Source organism: Cyprinus carpio, chromosome B1 (assembly GCF_018340385.1).
Source record: "Cyprinus carpio isolate SPL01 chromosome B1, ASM1834038v1, whole genome shotgun sequence".
Classification (NCBI taxonomy): domain Eukaryota; kingdom Metazoa; phylum Chordata; class Actinopteri; order Cypriniformes; family Cyprinidae; genus Cyprinus; species Cyprinus carpio.
In genome coordinates this window covers 11,656,484-11,676,283 of record NC_056597.1, presented here as the reverse complement: position 1 = coordinate 11,676,283, position 19,800 = coordinate 11,656,484, and the positions used below count along the sequence as shown (strand labels likewise).

Sequence of the window (19,800 nt, the reverse complement as noted above, 5' to 3'; positions counted from 1 at the left end):
TAATTTACATTTGTTACTGGTATTGCAATATATATATATATATATATATATATATTTATACAACAGTTCTGTCCTCGAAACAGATTGGCTGATAAGAGTGTGATATAGAGTCCAACAGAAGTCCAACAGCCATTTCACTGTTTGTATCTCTCCGCTTGCCGAAGTTGGCCTATTACTCAAAGTGAGTGTCATGGCGGACCCCCAAATCCAATATAATTTTAAAAATAATACTGTTTTGTGTCACAAAATGTAGTTTTAAGAGCTTTTTAAGCAAGAATATACTTCTTTGAACTTTAAATATACGATTTGTTAATAAAGATAACTTCAAAGTTTTCGGAGGCATGAGCTCCAGGTTGTCAGCGCCCGTTCAGCGCTCATAAACCCGCCGTGACGCCTCACCTCAGCCAGATCTTCTGGAATCTGCCGCTGGCTCTGATGTCTCTATAGTGGTTAAACATGAGATATAATTTGTTTTGATTGGTGGTTGGGTTTGTGGGTGGTTTTTTGTTTTGTTTGGGGGTATATAATACCCAAATGATCAAAATTTTCACTTTCAATATATAAAGTCATTGCAGCACCAACTAAATATTTCAATATGTTTTTTGATTTTAGCATCAGCTCTGTTATCTCAAAATTAGATATCATGAAAACTCTAAAAGCTTAACCTAATCAGCTGAATTATACAGATTCCTGAGGCTTTTAAAAACTCCCAGCCTGTTCATTACTCAAAACCGCAATCAGGGGTAGACTGCCAACCGATGCCAAGGCCATCATTGACACCCTCAAGCGAGAGTACAGAAGAAATTTCTGAACGAATAGGCTTGTTCCCAGAGTGCTGTATCAAGGCACCTCAGTGGGAAAGGAATTCTGTGGGGAAGGAAAAAGTGTGGGCAAAAACGCTGCACAATGAGAATAGGTAAAGTGGAGAAGGACCGATTCCAGACCTTGGGGACCTGCGGAAGCAACAGAGTGTGCACTTTTGAACCAGAAACAATCATACAAGTGATTGCCCAGTGAAGTAGTCAAATTTGCATTCGGAAATCATGCCAGAGTCTGGAGGAAGACTGGGGAGAAGGAGTAAATGCCCAAATGCCTGAAGTCCAGTGTCAAGTAAAGTCAGTGATGCCATGTACAATAGGGTCAATAGCTAATGATTTTGGAGGCTTCCATCTGCTGAAAAGGCTTTATGGAATGAAGGCGCACGACCTGGCACCTGATCATAGTGCCAAAACCAGGGAATGGTTTAGTTTACTGACCATGGTATTCTGTGCTCAATTGGTCCCTGCCAACTCTCCTGACCTGAACCCCATAGAGAATCGGTGAATGAGAAAGTTGAGAGACCGCAAGACCCAAACAATGAGGTTAGGCCGCTATCGAAGCGGGACTCCATAAGCATACTGCCAAATTGCCTCCCCCGCGCAGGGCTTTAATGCAAAAATGCACCAAAGATGCATAATGCAACATAATTAATGGTGACTGTATTAAAGAAAGTAAAAAGCCGTATCCCGGATCGGAATTCGTATCGCGGTTTAGAAATTTTGGGTGGTTTAGTTTTTTTAGCTGGGGTAATTTTTTTTGTTATGTCGGGGGTTTTGGGGAATTTTGAAATTTAGTTTTCACTATTTTATTTATTTTTTTAGGTCCTGTATGTTGAAACACAGTGGCCAAAATTATTAGAACACTAGTATTTTAACCAGCTAAAAAAGGGTTTTAAGTCAGTTATTTCTATCTTTTGCTGCAATGTAACAGCAGGAAATATCAGTTTACTTTTCCAAACATTTATTTTGCCATTATTGTAATAATCCAATGAGATTTTTGAGAGTCTGACAGTGCTCCACACAGAGATCTGATCTCATCATTATCCAGTCTGTCTGGAATGACATGAAGAAACTGAACAAACTGAGACAGACTAAATCCAGAAGAACTGTGGCAAGCATTTTAAAATGTAATATATTGTAATTACAAGTAATTAATTTTTGGAAACTGTAATAAATATAATCAGTTACTCAGCACTGCTGAGTTTATTTAAATGAAATTCATTATTTTTTTTATTTACATATACATAAATATTGTAAAGGAAATTATTTGTGGATAAGTGATAAAAACATATCACAGGAGGAACATATATGAATAAATATGATGGTAAGATGTTCACAGAAGACCCTTGATCAACAGCATGCTGCACTGACAGAAGTAGAAAATGCCATTGTAGCCTATTGTTAAAGTCTAGACAATATCTTAAAATTAACGTGATCTACTTAAATCACAGACACAGGCAAATGTATGCTCAAACGTCTTAATGCAATGTGGTTATCTTTAAAGCAGTTGTTTAATGTTTGTGAGTAGGACTGGAGCTTCTCCTTAAAAGTAGGTTCTCTTATTGAAGCTGTAGAAAAGTTCTGCAGGGTTCAACTCCAGCCCTAAAAAACTTCACTTACCTATAGCTTTAGTAATCCTGAAGACATTGATGACCTTGTTCAGGTGTGTTTGATCTGGGTTGGAGCTGAACTCTGCAGGACTGCAGCTCTCAAGGACAGAACTTGCCTACCCCTGCTCTATGGGATTCACAAGCAGTAAATCTAAAAACGCTAAAACGGCTCGTTCTAACACGCCCCCATGTGTCTACGTCACTGTGTGGGAAGATTTGCATAACACCGCCCAAATGTTCACGCACCTTTGATTCTCGCTGTTGCTGCCGGCACCATGTTGTGAAGTGTGTTTCATTGTGAAAGCAAAAATATTTTTTTGGCCTTCCAAAATGTGGTGGAGACGCTGTCCGAAAATACTTTGTTTAACACTGTTCCAGAACAGTTCAATCCAAATATTTAGTGTGCAGCACATTTTATGGAGAACTGTTTTCTGAGACTGGGAGAGAAGACTACAATGTCGGCTGTTTTGACTCACAGTTTGTATGTGTTTGTGCATATGTAAAGGATTTGCCAATGATGATTCAAACGCAAGTTTTGAGCAGTGTAGAGTAGCGGTTCTCAATTCCAGTCCTCGCGCCGCCCTGCTCTGCACATTTTGTATGTTTCTCTTATCGCTTCAGACATTTGTTCAATTCGAACGTAAGTGCCCTGCGAAGTGGACATCACAGGATATTCCACTATGATTATAGTTCAAAGTAAACGTGCTTTGAATGTTCCATTCAAAGTGCATTAAAGTGTGCGAGACGTGAATTTAAATTGTATTTATTTACAGAGGTATATGATTCAGACACACTTGTTCATGTGTGAAGACATTGCGCAGCGCAAATCTGTGAATGAATTTTCCGAAGTGAGGCAAACTTCAACAGATTTCCCCTACTCAGGGAGTAGGGAGCAATGAACACTGTGTAGGGACCATGTTAATGGGAACACAGTTCATGCACGGAGCTCACTTCTAACGAGCTGATTATCTGAATCAGATGTGTTAACAAATGGTGCTTTTCCACTGTGTGGTACAACTCGGCTAGGCACAGCTCAGTACACTACGATATGGCTCGGCTCAGCTCGGCTTGGATTTCCACTGCAGTTTAGTATCACTTTAGAGTGGGCAGGATTATTTACATGTCGTTACTGCGCCGCTTCTACTGCCACAACTCCTAAAAATAAACTTTTTCATTCCGCATCGCCAAGCTCTCGCTGGATCTGCTCCTCTGCTATCAACAAGAGGAACGTCTGTACTTCTGCAACAGACAACAAAACTTTTTGGTTGTTAAAAAAAGGTGTACTCATTTAATACAGTTGCATTATCCTTCGCTGCCTGTGCTGATTTAAATCTAGTGGTTATTTTGTGTTTGTGTCGCAAGTTCAGTGATGATTCTCTCCGGCCAATCCGTGATCAGCAGAGTTTACACATCACGTTTTGGTAACGGTACGGTTCACTTGGAACCTCAACTGGGTTGGTTTTGAAAATAAGTTCGAGGTGGTAGTTAATGTAGTAAGTGGTAAATGGTACTGTAGTGAGTGGTAAATAGCCGTAAAGTGAAGTACCATGCAGTGGAAAAGCACCAAAAGAGAGACGTGCAAAATATGCAGAGCTGGGGGGCGCATGGACTGGAATTGAGAACCAATGGTGTAGAGTAGCACTTGTTGTTTGTCGTTTCTCTGATCACAAATGCAGACATGGTTTTATGTTTATGCGGTGCAATGCAACGCAATGCGCAAAAACACAATATAAGTCGTTATGATCCGTTATTATGTCCCCATTGGATGCAACAAATGGCTCGTTTGTAATGGGTTTTGCTGTTTTTGTCTTGTCTCGCCGGTGATCTGACTGGGATATGCATCACAGTATGACAAGGGGTGTAACATTTCCATCACATGCTTGAGGCATTTGGCCAATCACAAAGTACTGGATAGCTGGCCAATCAGAGCACACCTCGCTTTTCAGAATGATGAGCTTTGTAAAAAATGACATGTTTCAGAAAGGTGGGGCATAGAGGAGAAACAATAATGTACAGTATGTGGAAAATAATGTTTTGTGTGAAAATACCTTGTTTTGTCCTCACTGATTGAAGCTGCTGCCACTGATCTGGTCTGATCTGCCACTATATCAGTTTCTGTGAAGATATGTGCATTCCTACCAGGACCCATCTAACTTACAACAATGACAAACCATGGTTCACTGCAAAACTCAGACAGCTCCATCAGGCCAAAGAAGATGCTTACAGGAAGGGGGACAATATCTTGTATAAACAGGCCAAATACACGCTGGAAAAGGAGATCAGAGTGGCAAAGAGGAATTATTCGGAAAAAATAAGGACTCAGTTCACTTCCAGGGACTCAGCATCAGTGTGGAAAAGTCTGAAAGAGACCACCAACTACAAGACACCATCCCCCAGCACTGTGGAGAATCAACAACTGGCAGACGATCTGAATGAGTTCTACTACAGATTTGAAAGAACACCCCACACCCGCCTTGAACACTTCTCCACACAACCATTCATACCCATTCACACCTCCTGCAACCCCCTCTCCCCCACACCTGCACCTTAAATCAGGGAAGACAAGGTGCGCCAGGTCTTCCAGAAGCGGAAAAGGAAAAAAGCACCAGGCCCAGATTGTGTTACACCAGCCTGTCGGAAATCCTGTGCTGACCAGCTGGCCCCTATCTTCACACAGATCTTCAACAGATCAATGGAGCTGTACTAAGTCCCTTCATGCTTCATCGCTCCACCATCATCCCCATCCCAAAGAAATCCAAAATTAAAGGACTAAATGACTACAGGTCATTTGGTCATGAAGTCTTTTGAAAAACTGATGCTGGCCCACCTGAAGGACATTACTAGACCATTACTGGATCCTCTTCAGTTTGCCTACAGAGTAAACAGGTCTATGGAAGATGCAGTCAGCATTGGACTGCATTATGTTCTGCAACATCTAGACAGATCAGGGACTTATGTGGGGATCCTGTTAGTGGACTTCAGCTCAGCCTTTAACACTATCATCCCAAACATCCACCTGCCCAAACTAACTCAGATCTCCGTGTCCACCTCCGTCTGTCAGTGGATCAACAGTTTCCTGACAGACAGGCAGCAGCTATTGAGGCTGGGAAAATACACATCCAGCATCCATATGATCAGCACTGGAGCTCCTCAAGGCTGCGTTCTCTTCTCCCTGTACACCAACGGCTGCACATCTAAAGACTCCTCTGTCAAGCTCCTGAAGTTTGCAGACGACACCACACTCATCGTTGTCATCCAGGACGATGAAGAGTCTGCTTACAGACAGGAGGTTAAAGAGCTGGCTGTCTGGTGAAGTCTCAACAACCTGGAGCTCAACACGCTCAAAACAGTGGAGATGATCGTGGACTTCAGGAGAAACCCCCCTGCTCTCCCCCCACTCACCATCATGAACAGCACTGGGACTGCAGTGGAGTCATTTAGGTTCCTGGGCACCACAATCTCTAAGGACCTAAATTGGGACATTCACATTGACTCCATTGTGAAAAAGGCCCAGCAGAGGTTGTACTTCCTTTGCCAGCTGAGGAAGTTCAACCTGCCACAGGAGCTGCTGAAGCAGTTCTACTCCGCCATCATTGTATCCATCCTCTGCACTTCTATAATTGTCTGGTTCTGCTCAGCTACCAAATCTGACCTCAGAAGACTACAGAGGGTAGTCTGGACTGCTGAGCGAATCATCGATACAACCCTCCCTTCTATTCAAGAACTGTACTTATCCAGAGTGAGCAAAAGGGCTGGCAAAATCACTCTGGACCCCTCACATCCAGCACACATCCTCTTTGAACTGTTGCCATCTGGTCGACGCTACAGAGCTCTGAGCACCAGAATGACCAGACACAGGAACAGCTTCTTCCCCCAGGCAACCCATCTCATGAACACTTGACAATAACTGTGGAACACACAACACTATTTATAAACTCATACACTTATTTATCTAACACACATACTTAGTCTATACTTCAAATTTGCACCTAATATACCTGTACATACAAAACTGTCTATTGTAATATACCTGCACATACAATTGTCAATTTGTATATTGTTATTCCTTACTTGTTCTATTTTTTATTCTTTTATTATCTGTGTTTTTGTTCTTTCGCTGTCATTCTGTTGGAATGCAGAAGCTTCTGTCACGAAAACAAATTCCTCTTATGTCTAAACATACCTGGCAATAAAGCTCATTCTGATTCTGATTCTGATTCTGAACCTTAGAATGTATAAACACATTTAATTACACCGAATACATAAAATAATGTTCTTTTTAGCAACATCATATGACCCCTTCTAGATTGGTTTTATGGGGTGTAAAGTTCATTTAACCGAATTGTTCAAATAAAACATTCTGATAATGTTTATGAGTCAGCAGCTGTTAAAGGAAAACTACCCAGCAACTGGGTAAAAAATATTGAAAATAACCCAATAAAATTACCCAACATGCTAAAAAAAAATAACAATATTTTTAAAAGAGTACAGTGTAGTCATTTTAAACCATACAAAAACGTAAAGATTCCTTTAAAATGAATTGAATAGCAGTTAAGCAAATGACAGAAGTGTAGTACCTTATATTATGTTGAATTGTTTTTATTATTATTATTATTATTTTTTTTATTTATTTTTATTATTATTATTATTATTATTATTATTATTTATTAAACCAATTAACAATGAAATACCACTAGTGTGTGAATGTCACAGTTTACTGTAAACCAAATGTTTGACAAAAAGCTGAAACTGTTGAAGTTCACTCATTCAGCATATGTCTTATCGATACTCTGGACACTTGTAAGAGCCAATAACCTGAGATACAACTGTTGTTTAACTATTATCTATGGATCTTCAGATTAAGAATATGCATGCTGTTCCAAACGTTCACCCGCAACCATCCTAGTCACTGATGAACGTTTGGAACTGCATATAGACCTATATATAATTATATGTAGTTCACTACTCTGCACAATGAATCTCTTCTTTAAATTGTGCCTACTACACATTGTCATAATAAGATGATTCTGGACACGACACCTGCAAAATTCAGGAGATTTGAGCGATGAGTGAATTCTTAAATGCCTCTGATTGACTGTTGCGTACAAGAAATCAACAGATATGTCAATGATTGGCTATTGCTGACAGACATGGTATTCAAAATACTATAATATGAAATATTTTGTATATTGTATAAAATCTTAGATTTATAACATGCATTGCGATAAGAAAAATCTATATTAACTATAGCTGATTTCTTCTTGTAAGTGATTGCCATAAACACTTGCGTTCAGAAACATCTCCTTTAAATCTATTTACCTTCCTGAATAGTTCAAGTAAAAGCCTATCCAATCATAAAACTCATGTGCAGAAGAGGTTGGGCTTAGGTAATTATTAAAAACAAAAGTCGTATTCATTGCTTCAACAAAACCACTGCCATCTGATCTTCTGAAATCCTTGAAGGAGCAACTCAACCAACAGAATCATTAACGGTACAACAATGAGTAAGTTCTTTATCAATCCACAATCTTATGACCACTGTGGGATTACAAATTTAAGATTCGCGTTAGTTTATGTTTGTTGATATTTTGTTATGTAGTTTATTATGATGAACTAAGGTGAAGTACATTGTATTTAGCATTTAAGGTAAATATGATGACATCAGACAAATGATTCTCTTTAGCAAAGTTTATAGCATGAGGTTCCTGTCAGTTCCTGTTCTCTTATTGTTAGTCAAATTAACCAGATTACTGAGACTATATCACCTTTTGTTTGTAATGGCTCTTGGTGCCCCTGCCCCAGTCTTTGAGAAATTATGCTGATTGGATTAGGACTGGTGAAATTTGGCAGGTTGCTATACCTTAATACTTAATTTGCATGCTTTGTTAAAGGTCATTCCCAAGGTGCTTTGTCTCCAAGCACTGCCCCCTAAATGTATATAAACTATAAAGTACCACTGCCTTAGTAAGGCTTTTGATGACTGCAGCGTCACATTCTCAATAAAGAACTCTGCTGAAGATACCCAAGAGTCTCCTGGTCTTCACTTCTGAGTTCCCAGCACTACTAACAACTGTAGTCTTGTTAATATTCATTCAAATTAGCAAATGTTTGTTAACAAATACTTCTTAAAATCTCTACAGGTCAGGACATATGCATAGTTTTGGTCGGTAAAACAGGAGTTGGCAAGAGTGCTTCAGGAAATACCATTCTTGGTGAAAGGATATTTGTGTCAGAAGCAAGAGCTACATTAGTCACTAAACAGAGTTCATTTGAATCACGGATGATAAACAGAAAGCAGATTTGTGTCGTGGACACTCCTGGTCTATATGACACACAACTGTCCAGTGAAGAAGTCATGAATGAGATTGTGAATGGCATCAAACTTGCAGCCCCAGGTCCTCATGTCTTTCTTCTTGTAATTGCCATTGGGCGTTTCACTAAAGAAGACAGAAACATCGTTGGATTGATTCACACAACTTTTGGCCGAGAAGTGCTCAGACACATGATGGTCTTGTTCACCAGGGCAGATGATCTTGAAGAAAGCACAATTGAAGATTACATTAAGGAAGCACCAGAGCTAAAAGAAGTGATAAATGCATGCACAGGGAAATACCATATACTCAACAATAGAGAGAAGGCAGACCATACACAAGTTGATGAGCTCATGAAGAAGATTGAAGCCATGATAAAGCAGAACCATAACCGCTACTACAGCCACAACCTGTTTACAAAGTCAGATGAACTCAACAATGCTAAGAGATCCATGAAGGAAAAGGATGCTGACCTGAAGTCAGAAGTCAGAATTCAGAAGTCAGAAAAAGCTTTAGTGCAGAAGAAACGGACAAAAAGAAATAAAATAACAGCATTTCGTGAAGGAATGAATAAGTCATCTTGCAGCATACTATAGTTTACTTGAGTATATGTCAAGATCTCATAAAATGTATAAACGGGGCACTACAAAATACACAAATCAGAAGAGAAATATTAAATTGTGTTAAATTCCAACAATTCATGTTTTTATTAATCTTTTTGATTTTTAAAAATATGTATGAACACTTTTATTCATTTAATTATCTGCTAAAAGATGTACAAATAATCTGCTTAATCCACTAGGAATTTGGTTGGGGGTGAGAAGTTTACAGACTCTGTATTATACCTGTATTGTTTAACACATTAATCACTGACATTTTATGTATGTTTGTTTTGCCATTTTTTTTAACTCCAATTATATTTTAACCTTTTACTTTATAAGATTTCTAGATTTCTATTTGCTATTATTATTATTACTACTACTACTAGTAGTCTACTTACATTCATGTGTTTTATTAATGTGGCTTAAAAAAGTCATGTTTTATTGTTGATTCTTTTGTGAATCTTTTTGCATCCCACTCCACTCTTATAGTTTTTCATTTAACCGCATTTATACATTTACTGCAACCACTTACACATTTCTAAATAAATTTTTTATAGACCCCCCCCCCAAAAAAAAATTAAAAACATTAAACTGTTGTTTGAACACCAAACTACTGAAAACACACTGTAAATCGTACAGTATAAAATTGTAATACAAAAATTTATGTAAATCAATACATTCAACACTGCTTAATGCTCGTTTGTACCTTTAACAACAACCACCATAGTAATGCAGGTGGTAAAAGGTAAAACCATGCAAAGATTAAATAAGTTAAAGTATACAGATCGCCACAGAGTCATTCATGCAAACACAAAACACCATCATGGTAACTCACAATACTTAAATGCAATAAACATTCATTAAACAACAGATGAAACATATACAGTAATAAAAGCTCACGATCAATTGTACAAGATGACAGCAGACATTGGGACATTTTGGCTTGATGTAAGATGCTCTCCTCAAGGACTATATTATTTGACAAATAATTGCATTTTTGTAATGTTATCTGAATGGACAGAATCCCCATAATAAAATGCATCACAATAATTGATTGATTGATTGATTGATTGATTGATTGATTATGTCACTTAGGACATTAAGTAATCCAGAACTGCTACAAAATGTATCTGCCATATTTTAGTGAGTTGTGAAAGCCTTCTAAATAAGACAGATTTTACCAACTGAAGCACTTTATGCAATAATCACATTGAAAGTTGTTTTGAGGGCTGTATGGACCATGTTATGATATGCATGCAATGTCCAAAAGGTGTGAGATCGCATTAAATTGTAGAGACACAAACAGAAAGTCTGGGTAGACACTTATGGCAATAGAACTAAGTAGATGTGGGTATCATCTTCATATGTGCACTCTCAGAAAAAAAGGTACAAAAGCTAGGTACAAAAAAAGGTACAAAATATGCACAATCTGTATCCAAAGTACCATCAACATTGTTATACAAGGTACAAACAGGTATGGTGAGAGAACACCATCTTGAGGCACTCTGATGTAACAACTTTACATGAATTGAATTTGTAATTTATTATGACTCTCTGACTTCATCTGTTGTGTAGCTTAGCTGTACAGAAAAGCTTTTAACATATTCACCAGATGGTTTGGCTGCTGAGTTTGGCTCCATTATCTACCATGTTTACTGAAATATCTTTAATTGTGACCATATTTTAAAGCTTTATACTGTGCATCTACATTTTGCTCCTCTCATCCTTTTTTCACTCCAGGCTGGATTTCATACCCCGCCTTCCTTTCTGCTCTCTCTTTCCTTTCTTAGTTTTCTAAAAATGAAATGAAATAGGAAAAAAAATAAAGAAATGGGTTCTTATCTATAGTAAACGTTGGTTTGCTGCTTTGTGGTACTCTAGTGTTTCTGTGTGTTTAGTTTAGTTTTTTGGTATGCTAGATCCTTACCTATATTCTATGACAGAAACTATGGATTTCATGAGTTTGCATTTACATTCGCACATATAATCATAATTGCACATATAATCAAACTGATAAAATAGTAAGCATATTTGGCTTGCTGTCTGAGGGGAGGGCTCCGAGCTTGTAATATAGCCCGGACCCAGAGAGCTCCCTATATCCTCAAGCTAAGTTAGCAGTGAGAAGTTGGGGTGGAGGACAGATGCCAGAAAAACCGTCATGGGACAGAGGTAAGTTGGCTGTATTTATATTTACTATCATGTTAATTAGGTTGATTATCTGAACGTGCGCCTCCTGAAATCTGTTAATAAAACATCATTTATCAGCAGTATTTCTTCATCCATAGGACAACTTTTGTTCCTTAATCAGGGGGTGAGCCAATGGAAGATTTTATGGAAGACTTTCTAATGGTCAGAGACCCTATGCCCACCACAGAGCCAGAGCCTAATGCCATGTTCATACCAGAGCCCAAACTAATAGCCAGGTCCATCCAGAATATGGAATTAATGGGTTTTAATGAGCAGGACTTAATTCTCACTCTCCCACCTCTGAAACCCTTCCCCTTCTGCCAGTCTCAGATAGAACTAGCTTTGCTTCTTAGACCAACCCACTCCACAATTCCCATGTGGCTTCATGGCTTCTTCTTCTTCTTCTGCCAGTCTCAGATAGAACTTTTCCACCCATCACCCACTCCACAAAAATTTTTGAAAAAGGGTGATATTTACAAAAATTTTTGAAAAAGTTTTTTTTTTTTTTTTGATGAGAAAAACCAAATTAGGTAAAGGATTTTCTACAGATCATGGGTTAAGTTTGAGTAGAAGGTTGAGAGGACAATATAGAACAAAGAGCCAAAATAGAACAAGAAGATCTTTTTATTTTGTCTATTGAATCATACAAACACTTTGCTACCTGTATATACAGTATATTTAATTTGGATTACATGGATGTGGATAGTCACTATAGCTTTGACCCAGCATAAAGAGCAGCATGTACAAGTGAAGATTCAGCTGTCAGGAAAAAAGGTTCACGTTAGTCTCATAACTCCAGGATAAAGTAAAGGGGTTGAAAGTGGTTGAAAATTTGGATATCTATCTACGCAAGTTATTTTGGAGCAAACTGATAACTATCAACCTCAATTAATGTCCAACATTATTCTTGACAAGAAGTTACTCTGGCTGTTGTCTGCTTAATGTTTAAAGACAGCAACAGCAAGCCTCCAAAGAAACTGGAAATTAAAACAAATCTCACCTTCTTGCAGTTTGTTTCATTATGAGGCATTGCCTTGACCTTGTCCACCAAACCAAGAGAGTCAGATGACTATAAAAATCCAAATAGCAATTGGCATTTAAACCAGCCTTCATACCATCACACACTGACACAAGACCATTGATCTGTTATTCTCAAAGTTCATACTGCTATTTTTGTTCCTATTTAGAGGACATACTGAAATAAGCACATAACTCTTATGTTCATTCATCTGTCAGCAGATGCAGGTCCATTTCTTCTTGCTCTCCTGTGCTGTTATGATTTTTGCTGGGATATTAAAGCTCTCAGATCTGCACTGTAACACCAATTCATTCACACTCTCCCTTCTCTGGCTCTTCAACCTCTGTGCCAATGTCACAAAGATGCTGTCCACCAGGTCCCCTTTGCGAGCTTTGGCTGAAGTTGTATAAAAAGACATTCCGTGGACTTCAGCCAAATGTCGAGCCTGATCGATTAATACAGAAGCAGTCGGCGAAGTGACCAGATCAGTCTTGTTGCAAACGAGAGCACAGGGTATATCCAGACCAAGAGAGTGCTGACGACATTCATCCATCCACATGGGAAGATTGCAAAAACTAGTGGGGTTAGTGACATCGAAAACAAAGACAATTCCGTGCACATTGCGATAGTAGTGCTGCACCATGCTTTTACGAAAACGCTCCTGACCAGCCGTGTCCCACAGCTGTACCTGAGGTGAGACAAAATGAAGAAATTTATATTTCTGTACATACAGAAAATTTAACTCATGACCTTGCCATGCTGTACCATTTGAGCTACAGAAACATTGAAAACTGAAACTGGGTCTCCATAGGGTTCCTTATCGAAATGTAACTCCCATTGCGTTGTCATTTGACAACTGCTTGGGGAAACTCCTGTTTACTCTATTACTGAAGCCTGATTGGTTAACGTTTGTGTAGCTGCACAAACCAATGGGACTCGAGCCCGACAGAAGGGGCAGAGCCAACTGTTATATAAGTCGGCTCAGAGTGCCACCTCATCAGAATCTTTTCCTTCAGTGACGAGACCATCTCTTCGCTGACTCTTCAGTCAAGAAGTCGGAGAGGGAAGACGCTCAGCCTGCAGCTCGCCACCGTAGAAGAGCCCTGGCAGCGGAAGAAGCCTTCCCCTGCGGCTATCCGGCTGGTAAGAGCACGAGTGTGGCAGTGAGGTCCTCACCTGTCTTGGCAGCACCCATGCAGAGACTGTGCTCACTGAGACGGAATGCTCTCACTGAGAGCATGAGTCTCGCTCTTCTCTGCTTGCGAATCGCCTTCTTAAATGAAGGCAGCCCTGCTCTCCTGTTTCTCATTTTTCTGTTTGTTTTTTGTAAGTGAGATTGGAGTAGCGGAGCTGAGCAACCAGGTTTGAATGATCTCACGCCAGCAAAAGCAAGCATGCTCATTCTCCCCTGGCACTTTGATCCGCCGGTGTTTGTTTTACACGTGAGATTGCGCCCCTCTTATATCAAGCGGCTCAATCCCTCTAGGCCAATGGTAGTAAAATGCTGTCACCAATGATTTAGATAGCTGACAGCTTCACATTTGTGTGTGCGTCGCTGAGGCTGCGCTCACTGAAACAGACTGCTTTCACAGACGATAGCGTGAGTTTGTCCCTGCATCACTCGCAGATCCCCTTCTTCAATGAAGATGGCTCCACCTTCCCTGCTCTAGCGTTTCTCCCCTTCCAGTTACCTCAGAGAAGAAACAACAAACTCGCGAGTATTAGAGATCAAGCTTGAGTGATTTTACGCCGGCACAGGTCCCGTGTGTTTCACTCTCATTGCAGCACTTTGATCTACCTGTGTGTTTTACACATGAGGATCAGCGTCCCTCGCTTACATTGAGTGGCTCAATCCTTCTAGGCGGATCAGAGTAAAGGCTGTCACCAGTGATTTCACATCACTGACAGCCTCGTATTTGAGTGGGCTGCTTGCCTGGGCCATGCCCACGCCGAGGCTGCACTCGCTGCACTCACTAAGACAGATCGCTCTCGCTATGAGAGTATGTGTCTCGAACTGCTGCACTCACAGTTCACCTTCTTCAATGAAGGCGGCCCTGCCTCTCCAATTCACCCCTTCCAGCTGTCTCAGAAGATGAAACCGTAAAGTCACGCGGCTTAGCAACAGGGCTTGAGTGATCACGCTGGCACAGCTCCCACGTGCTGTTTTCACGTGAGGATCATCTAACGAGCGGTTTGATCTTTTTAGGTGGATTAAAAAGGAGAATACGGACAGCTTCAGATTAGATGCTTCTGGACCACACCCACTCTAACGTTGCACTTACGGGAGCTGGCTGCTTGCACTGAGAGAGTATTGAGTCTAGCGAAGCAACAGTTTTGAGAGGAAAAGGAAAGGATCAGTTCTCGGTGAGGCCAAAACTTCATCAAAGAAAGCTCACGCTCACCCTCCATCCCTCCGTTCAAAACTGAGTGATGGAAATTCTATTCAAGCTGAGCATGTCCTTTTCATTCGGCACACACCCAAGCAAACTAACACTGTGATAGTGGACCCACAAGACTCACACCCTTATGCCAGTTCCCCGCCTCTGTGCCGTGAACTGCCATTAGTAACAAAGTAACCGCTTGCCGCATGGCTTTTGCCTTGGAAAGCCTCCCCGGTTATGTCAAGCTGGATTCTTCTAAAAACCATGGAATGAGGTTTACTCGCTCCAGTTTCCACGCAGGCCACCTCGCTTCAGAGGTATTATTCACACTTCAGTCAGGATAATGCATGTTCTCCGGTCCGAAATACATACACTGCTTGCATAAGGTGCGGGAGCTGGCTGCTTGCACTGAGAGAGTATTGAGTCTAGCGAAGCAACAGTTTTGAGAGGAAAAGGAGAGGGATTGTGTGCTCAGACCAATACTCTATCTCAGACACCTCAAGTGGTCATTCTTCAGTGACTGGTGTTCAGCACGGAACCAGGATCCGGTATCAGCTGACATGTCCTATGTGCTAACCTTTATGCAGGAGCTGCTGGATAAGGGGAACACCCCTTCCACGCCCAAAGTCTATGTGGCAGCCATCGCGGTGATTCATTCTCTCGAGGCTGCCCAGAAAATTGGCAGGAATGACTTGGTCGTTACGTTTCTTAGAAGCACTTGGGGTTAATCCCTCCTTGCTCTAGGTTGGTGCCAGTATGGGACTTGTCAATAGAGAGACTTATGCCCTGTCCAGGCACTGCAAGATTACATTAAGCGGTCAGAGTCTTTCAGAGAATCAGAGCAGCTTTTTGCGTGCTTTGAAGGTCACTCTAAAGGGCTGCTTGTCACAAAGCAAAGACTATCTCATTGGATAGTAGATGCTATAGCTCTGGTTTATGCCTCAGCTGGCTTGCAATTCCCTTTAGGTGTGAGTGCCCATTCCACCAGAAGAATGGCCTCCTCTTGTTCCTGGTCCAGTAGAATCTCTATTGGGGAGATTTGAACGGCCGCCGGCTGGTCATCGCCGTCTACCTTTATTAGATTCTACAATTTGGACTTCCCTGCCCTGCAGGAGCAGGTCCTATCCGCCTAATGCTTACTTTCCTCACCTCGGGTGGGGAGAGTTATCTCAAGAAGACCTCTGAATGTTCTCGGGTCTCTTTGTGGCTCAGGCTTATGGAGCCCTCACTGAGTGTTCCTGGGCTAAACTCGTGAAGCAGACTAAGTTTTGCATCTGCATATAGCACGGCGCTACTGGATACATTCCCCAAGCAGTCATCAAACGACGACACAACGGGAGTTACCTTTCGATAGGTGAACACTCCGGTTACCTCACGTAACCTCAGTTCCCTAAGATAAGGGAATGAGTGCTGCGTAACTGGCCATGCTATAGCTGCACGCGAATCGATTGCTGTCGCATCAGTCGTATGATTCTGATGAGATGGCGCTCCAAGCCGACTTTTATAGCATTCAGCTCCGCCCCTTCTGGCGTGCTCAAGCACCATTGGTTTGTGCTGCTACACAAACGATAACCAATCTGGCTTCAGTAATAGAGTAAACAGTCAAAATAACAACGCAACGCTTGTTTCCTTATCTCAGGGAACCATGGTTACATAAGTAACCAGAGCGTTACATGTACCTGACCTGAGGGTATTTAAATGAAATTTATTAGGGTTTTTAATATGTGACCCTGGACCACAACACCAGTCATAAGTAGCATGGGTATATTTTTTCTTTTAAGATCACATTACAAAGATATTGTGTAAATATCCTACTGTAAATATATCGAGGCACGTGCAGGGGGCATTTTCAAGGAATGTTTTTTTTTTTTTTTTCTTTTCTTTTATTAAACGCCCTTTTGTGACGGCCTGCCCAATCTATTATTAAATTATTAAAATTAATTAATTAATAATTTAGTCGTAAATAAAATGATCCAGGTGATGACCTTTCCCCTGATGATCTCATCAGGCCCTCTGGCTTTCAGTTTGAATGAAACTTCAGTGAGTTCAGTGAGTTCGGAGAGTTCAGTGCTAAATGATGTTCACATCTCCTCATTTTGGATACGAATAAAATGTCAGGTCATGCATAGACTATCGATACTGTCTCTTTGAATTTAAATCTAAATTTAAATCTAAAAACCTCTAAGTGAACACCCGACTAACATTTTCTTAAAATTAAATATTTATTAAATATTAAAAATGCAGCTAACGCAGTTCTACACACAGCAGTAGCCTATAAACAAAGGTGCCCATTCTCTTTCGTTCTAGCTGTATATGATTGAGAAAAGTTTTGAAGGGCGTCGAGGGGTATTGTCTTATGTTATCTGACTAAAAACTATTCATACTTTTAACTATTATTATTACAGTATTTATTTAAAAAATGTAGAGTGCCTTAAAAATAATTATCACAACACTGGGAAGGCTTAGACTGATTTTCTCATCCTCCAAATTATACTTATCAATCCTGTTTTATCAACTATCATTCAAAAAATGAATAAATTCAGAACAGGATTAGAATAAAATTCTATTTAAAAAAAATATATTTTTCTACAACAGCAACAGTAGTGTTTACAACAGCAAAACCAACATACCCTATGAACTCAATAATAATAATAATAATAATAATAATAATAATATAATTCAGTTTCGAATTCCAGAGTAATAAAGAGGTACAAAGAAATAAATATTTAACTTTTAAACTTAAAATGGTCTTTTCAGTTCTGTGATTTTGTTTCAAAACTGCTTTATGGCATTTGCTGCTGTAATAATAGAGAAGCATCCGTTTCGATACATGCATCAGCAAGAAGCACAGTAGGACTGTGCAATTAATCGCATTTGATTGTTATGCGCATCTCGTCAGTAAAGCCGGTCCCGTGATTAGTAGTAAATCATCATCACCTGCTTTCAGATTGAGCGGCATTCACTACACAGAACCGTAGTTCACTGAGAGGCTAGACGACATCGCGTTCTAAATCGAATGCGATTAATCTGCGATTATAAACGCGATATTGCCTAACTGTCAGTGAACTACGTACGGCTCTGTCTAGTGAATGCCGCACAATCTGAAAGCAGGTGATGCTGATTTACTACTAATCACAGCAGCAAAAATGTTTCCAACATTGATTATAAATCACATAAAATTGGACTGAATTCTGAAGGAAGACTGGAGTAATAATGCTGAAAATTCAGCTTTTCACAGGAGTAAATTATATTTTAAAGTATATTAAAATATAAAACTGTTATTTTAAATTGCAATAATATTTCACAAAATTACGTTTTTTCCCTGTGTTATTGATCAAATAAATGCAGGCTTGATGAAAGAAACGTTTAAAAATAAAGAAATAATAATAATTAAAAAAAAAAAAAAAAAAAAAAAAAAAAAAAAAAAAAAAACTTACTGATTGTGTGTGGTGTGTGTGTGTGTGTGTGTGTGTGTGTGTGTGTGTGTGTTTGTGTGTGTGTCATATGTTCGATACACACACACACACACACACACTGCCGTTCAAAAGTTTGGAATCAGTAAGTTTCTTTCATGTATAGTATGTATGTGTGTGTATCGAACACACACACACACACACATCTTTTTTTATGAAATTCTCTTGTTGAATTTTTTTTATATAGTTTAAGTTTTGAATTCTGTTGTTCAAGACATGGCCTTGTCATGACCTAATGTAAATGGTTAAGCAGCGGTTATTTGTGCGTATAAAGTAATTCCTAATTTTGAAGCTCAAAAAAAGATCTTGACAACGCTGTGAAAACCCACGTTTTGCTCTTGTTCCGCAATGGAATTCACAAGCAGTAAATCTACCTACCACATAAAAATTAAAGCAGAAGTAAAGAAAAATTATTTAATAGACAACGGGCCCGATAAATCTAATTCAGTTCACGGATAAATCAACAATTCATGTAGAGAAATGCATTACTTTAAATTGATGGTAAGATAATGTTAGTAGTTAGGATTAAGTTTATGGGGTGAAAAGTTAACCAAAATGCATCAACATGCAGAAAACTTTCCAGCCAAGACATCTTGAGATTACGCAATTACTGCATGACATAAAAAACCGCTTAATCATCTTTTTTTCCATAAATGAGTTATTCGAAACAACCGATTCCTGATAATAACTAATCGCGTTTTTGCAAAGATTTTATTGCACTCCCTAAATTAGCTTTATGCATCCAAGCAGCATTTTGTAACATGCTCAAAATATAAACATGTTTCTCAATAAACCAGAATGCCGTAAAGTAGACTTACTTTAATTTTCTCGCCTTCTAAATCAAGAAGTTTCTCACGGAAATCCACCCCGATTGTAGCCTCCGTTCTGCTGGGAAACTGTCCGGTGCAGAAGCGGTGCGTCAGACAAGTCTTACCGACACCGGCATCACCAATCACAATGACCTTACAGGTACGACACCGGCAGCGCACCGGGTTACCGTTCGATGAAGTGGAGCTCTCTAAAGACGAATCCATCTACCGTTCCAGTGGCGAAATAAACATGTGAAATGGATGTTAAAATGAGGCTAAAAGTTCAGAGCACTCCTCACATGCCCATGACTGATGGTTACTGATTACAAGAACTTCCCCTTCAATAAGAGAAACCTGGACTCGTTTTCAAGGGAACCCGTCATTAGATATCAAAGCAGGTAATTAAAGTAAACGTTTGCTTTTATGCAAAAAAAAAAAAAACAAACAAAAAAAAAAAACATTTATTAATTTTATGCATGAATTCATGTATGCAATTATGCATACAATAAAAGTGGTAAAGAACCGTTTCTAAAAAGGGAAGTGTGACATCCAGCTTGGACCTGAAACCAAAACAACCCAGTTATTTCATAT

The 19,800-nt window shown here is 39.6% G+C and overlaps 2 protein-coding genes across 2 annotated transcripts; one reads left to right on the top strand and one right to left on the bottom strand.

Annotated features, from left to right (window-relative positions):
• The first annotated feature begins 7,828 nt into the window (after positions 1-7,828).
• LOC109104321 (GTPase IMAP family member 7-like) lies at positions 7,829-10,457 on the top strand. Its single transcript, XM_019117668.2, has 2 exons — positions 7,829-7,932; positions 8,569-10,457. The coding sequence occupies exons 1-2, from the start codon at positions 7,929-7,931 to the stop codon at positions 9,333-9,335; spliced, it is 771 nt and encodes a 256-aa protein (XP_018973213.1). The 5' UTR covers positions 7,829-7,928; the 3' UTR covers positions 9,336-10,457.
• Positions 10,458-12,136: 1,679 nt separating this feature from the next.
• Positions 12,137-19,584, bottom strand: LOC109103924 (ras-related protein Rab-33B-like). The gene is made up of 2 exons (XM_019117275.2): positions 19,219-19,584; positions 12,137-13,234 (listed from the first exon to the last, which is right to left on the bottom strand). Exons 1-2 carry the CDS (start codon positions 19,432-19,434, stop codon positions 12,761-12,763), a joined length of 690 nt encoding a protein of 229 aa, XP_018972820.1. The 5' UTR covers positions 19,435-19,584; the 3' UTR covers positions 12,137-12,760.
• Positions 19,585-19,800: the final 216 nt, after the last annotated feature.

Coding starts and splice junctions, on each gene's coding strand:
- LOC109103924 (XM_019117275.2), bottom strand. CDS start 19,434: ATGGATTCGTCTTTAGAGAGCTCCACTTCATCGAACGGTAACCCGGTG. Junction 13,235..19,218: donor TAGAAGGCGAGAAAATTAAA/GTAAGTCTACTT, acceptor GTCTCACCTCAG/GTACAGCTGTGGGACACGGC.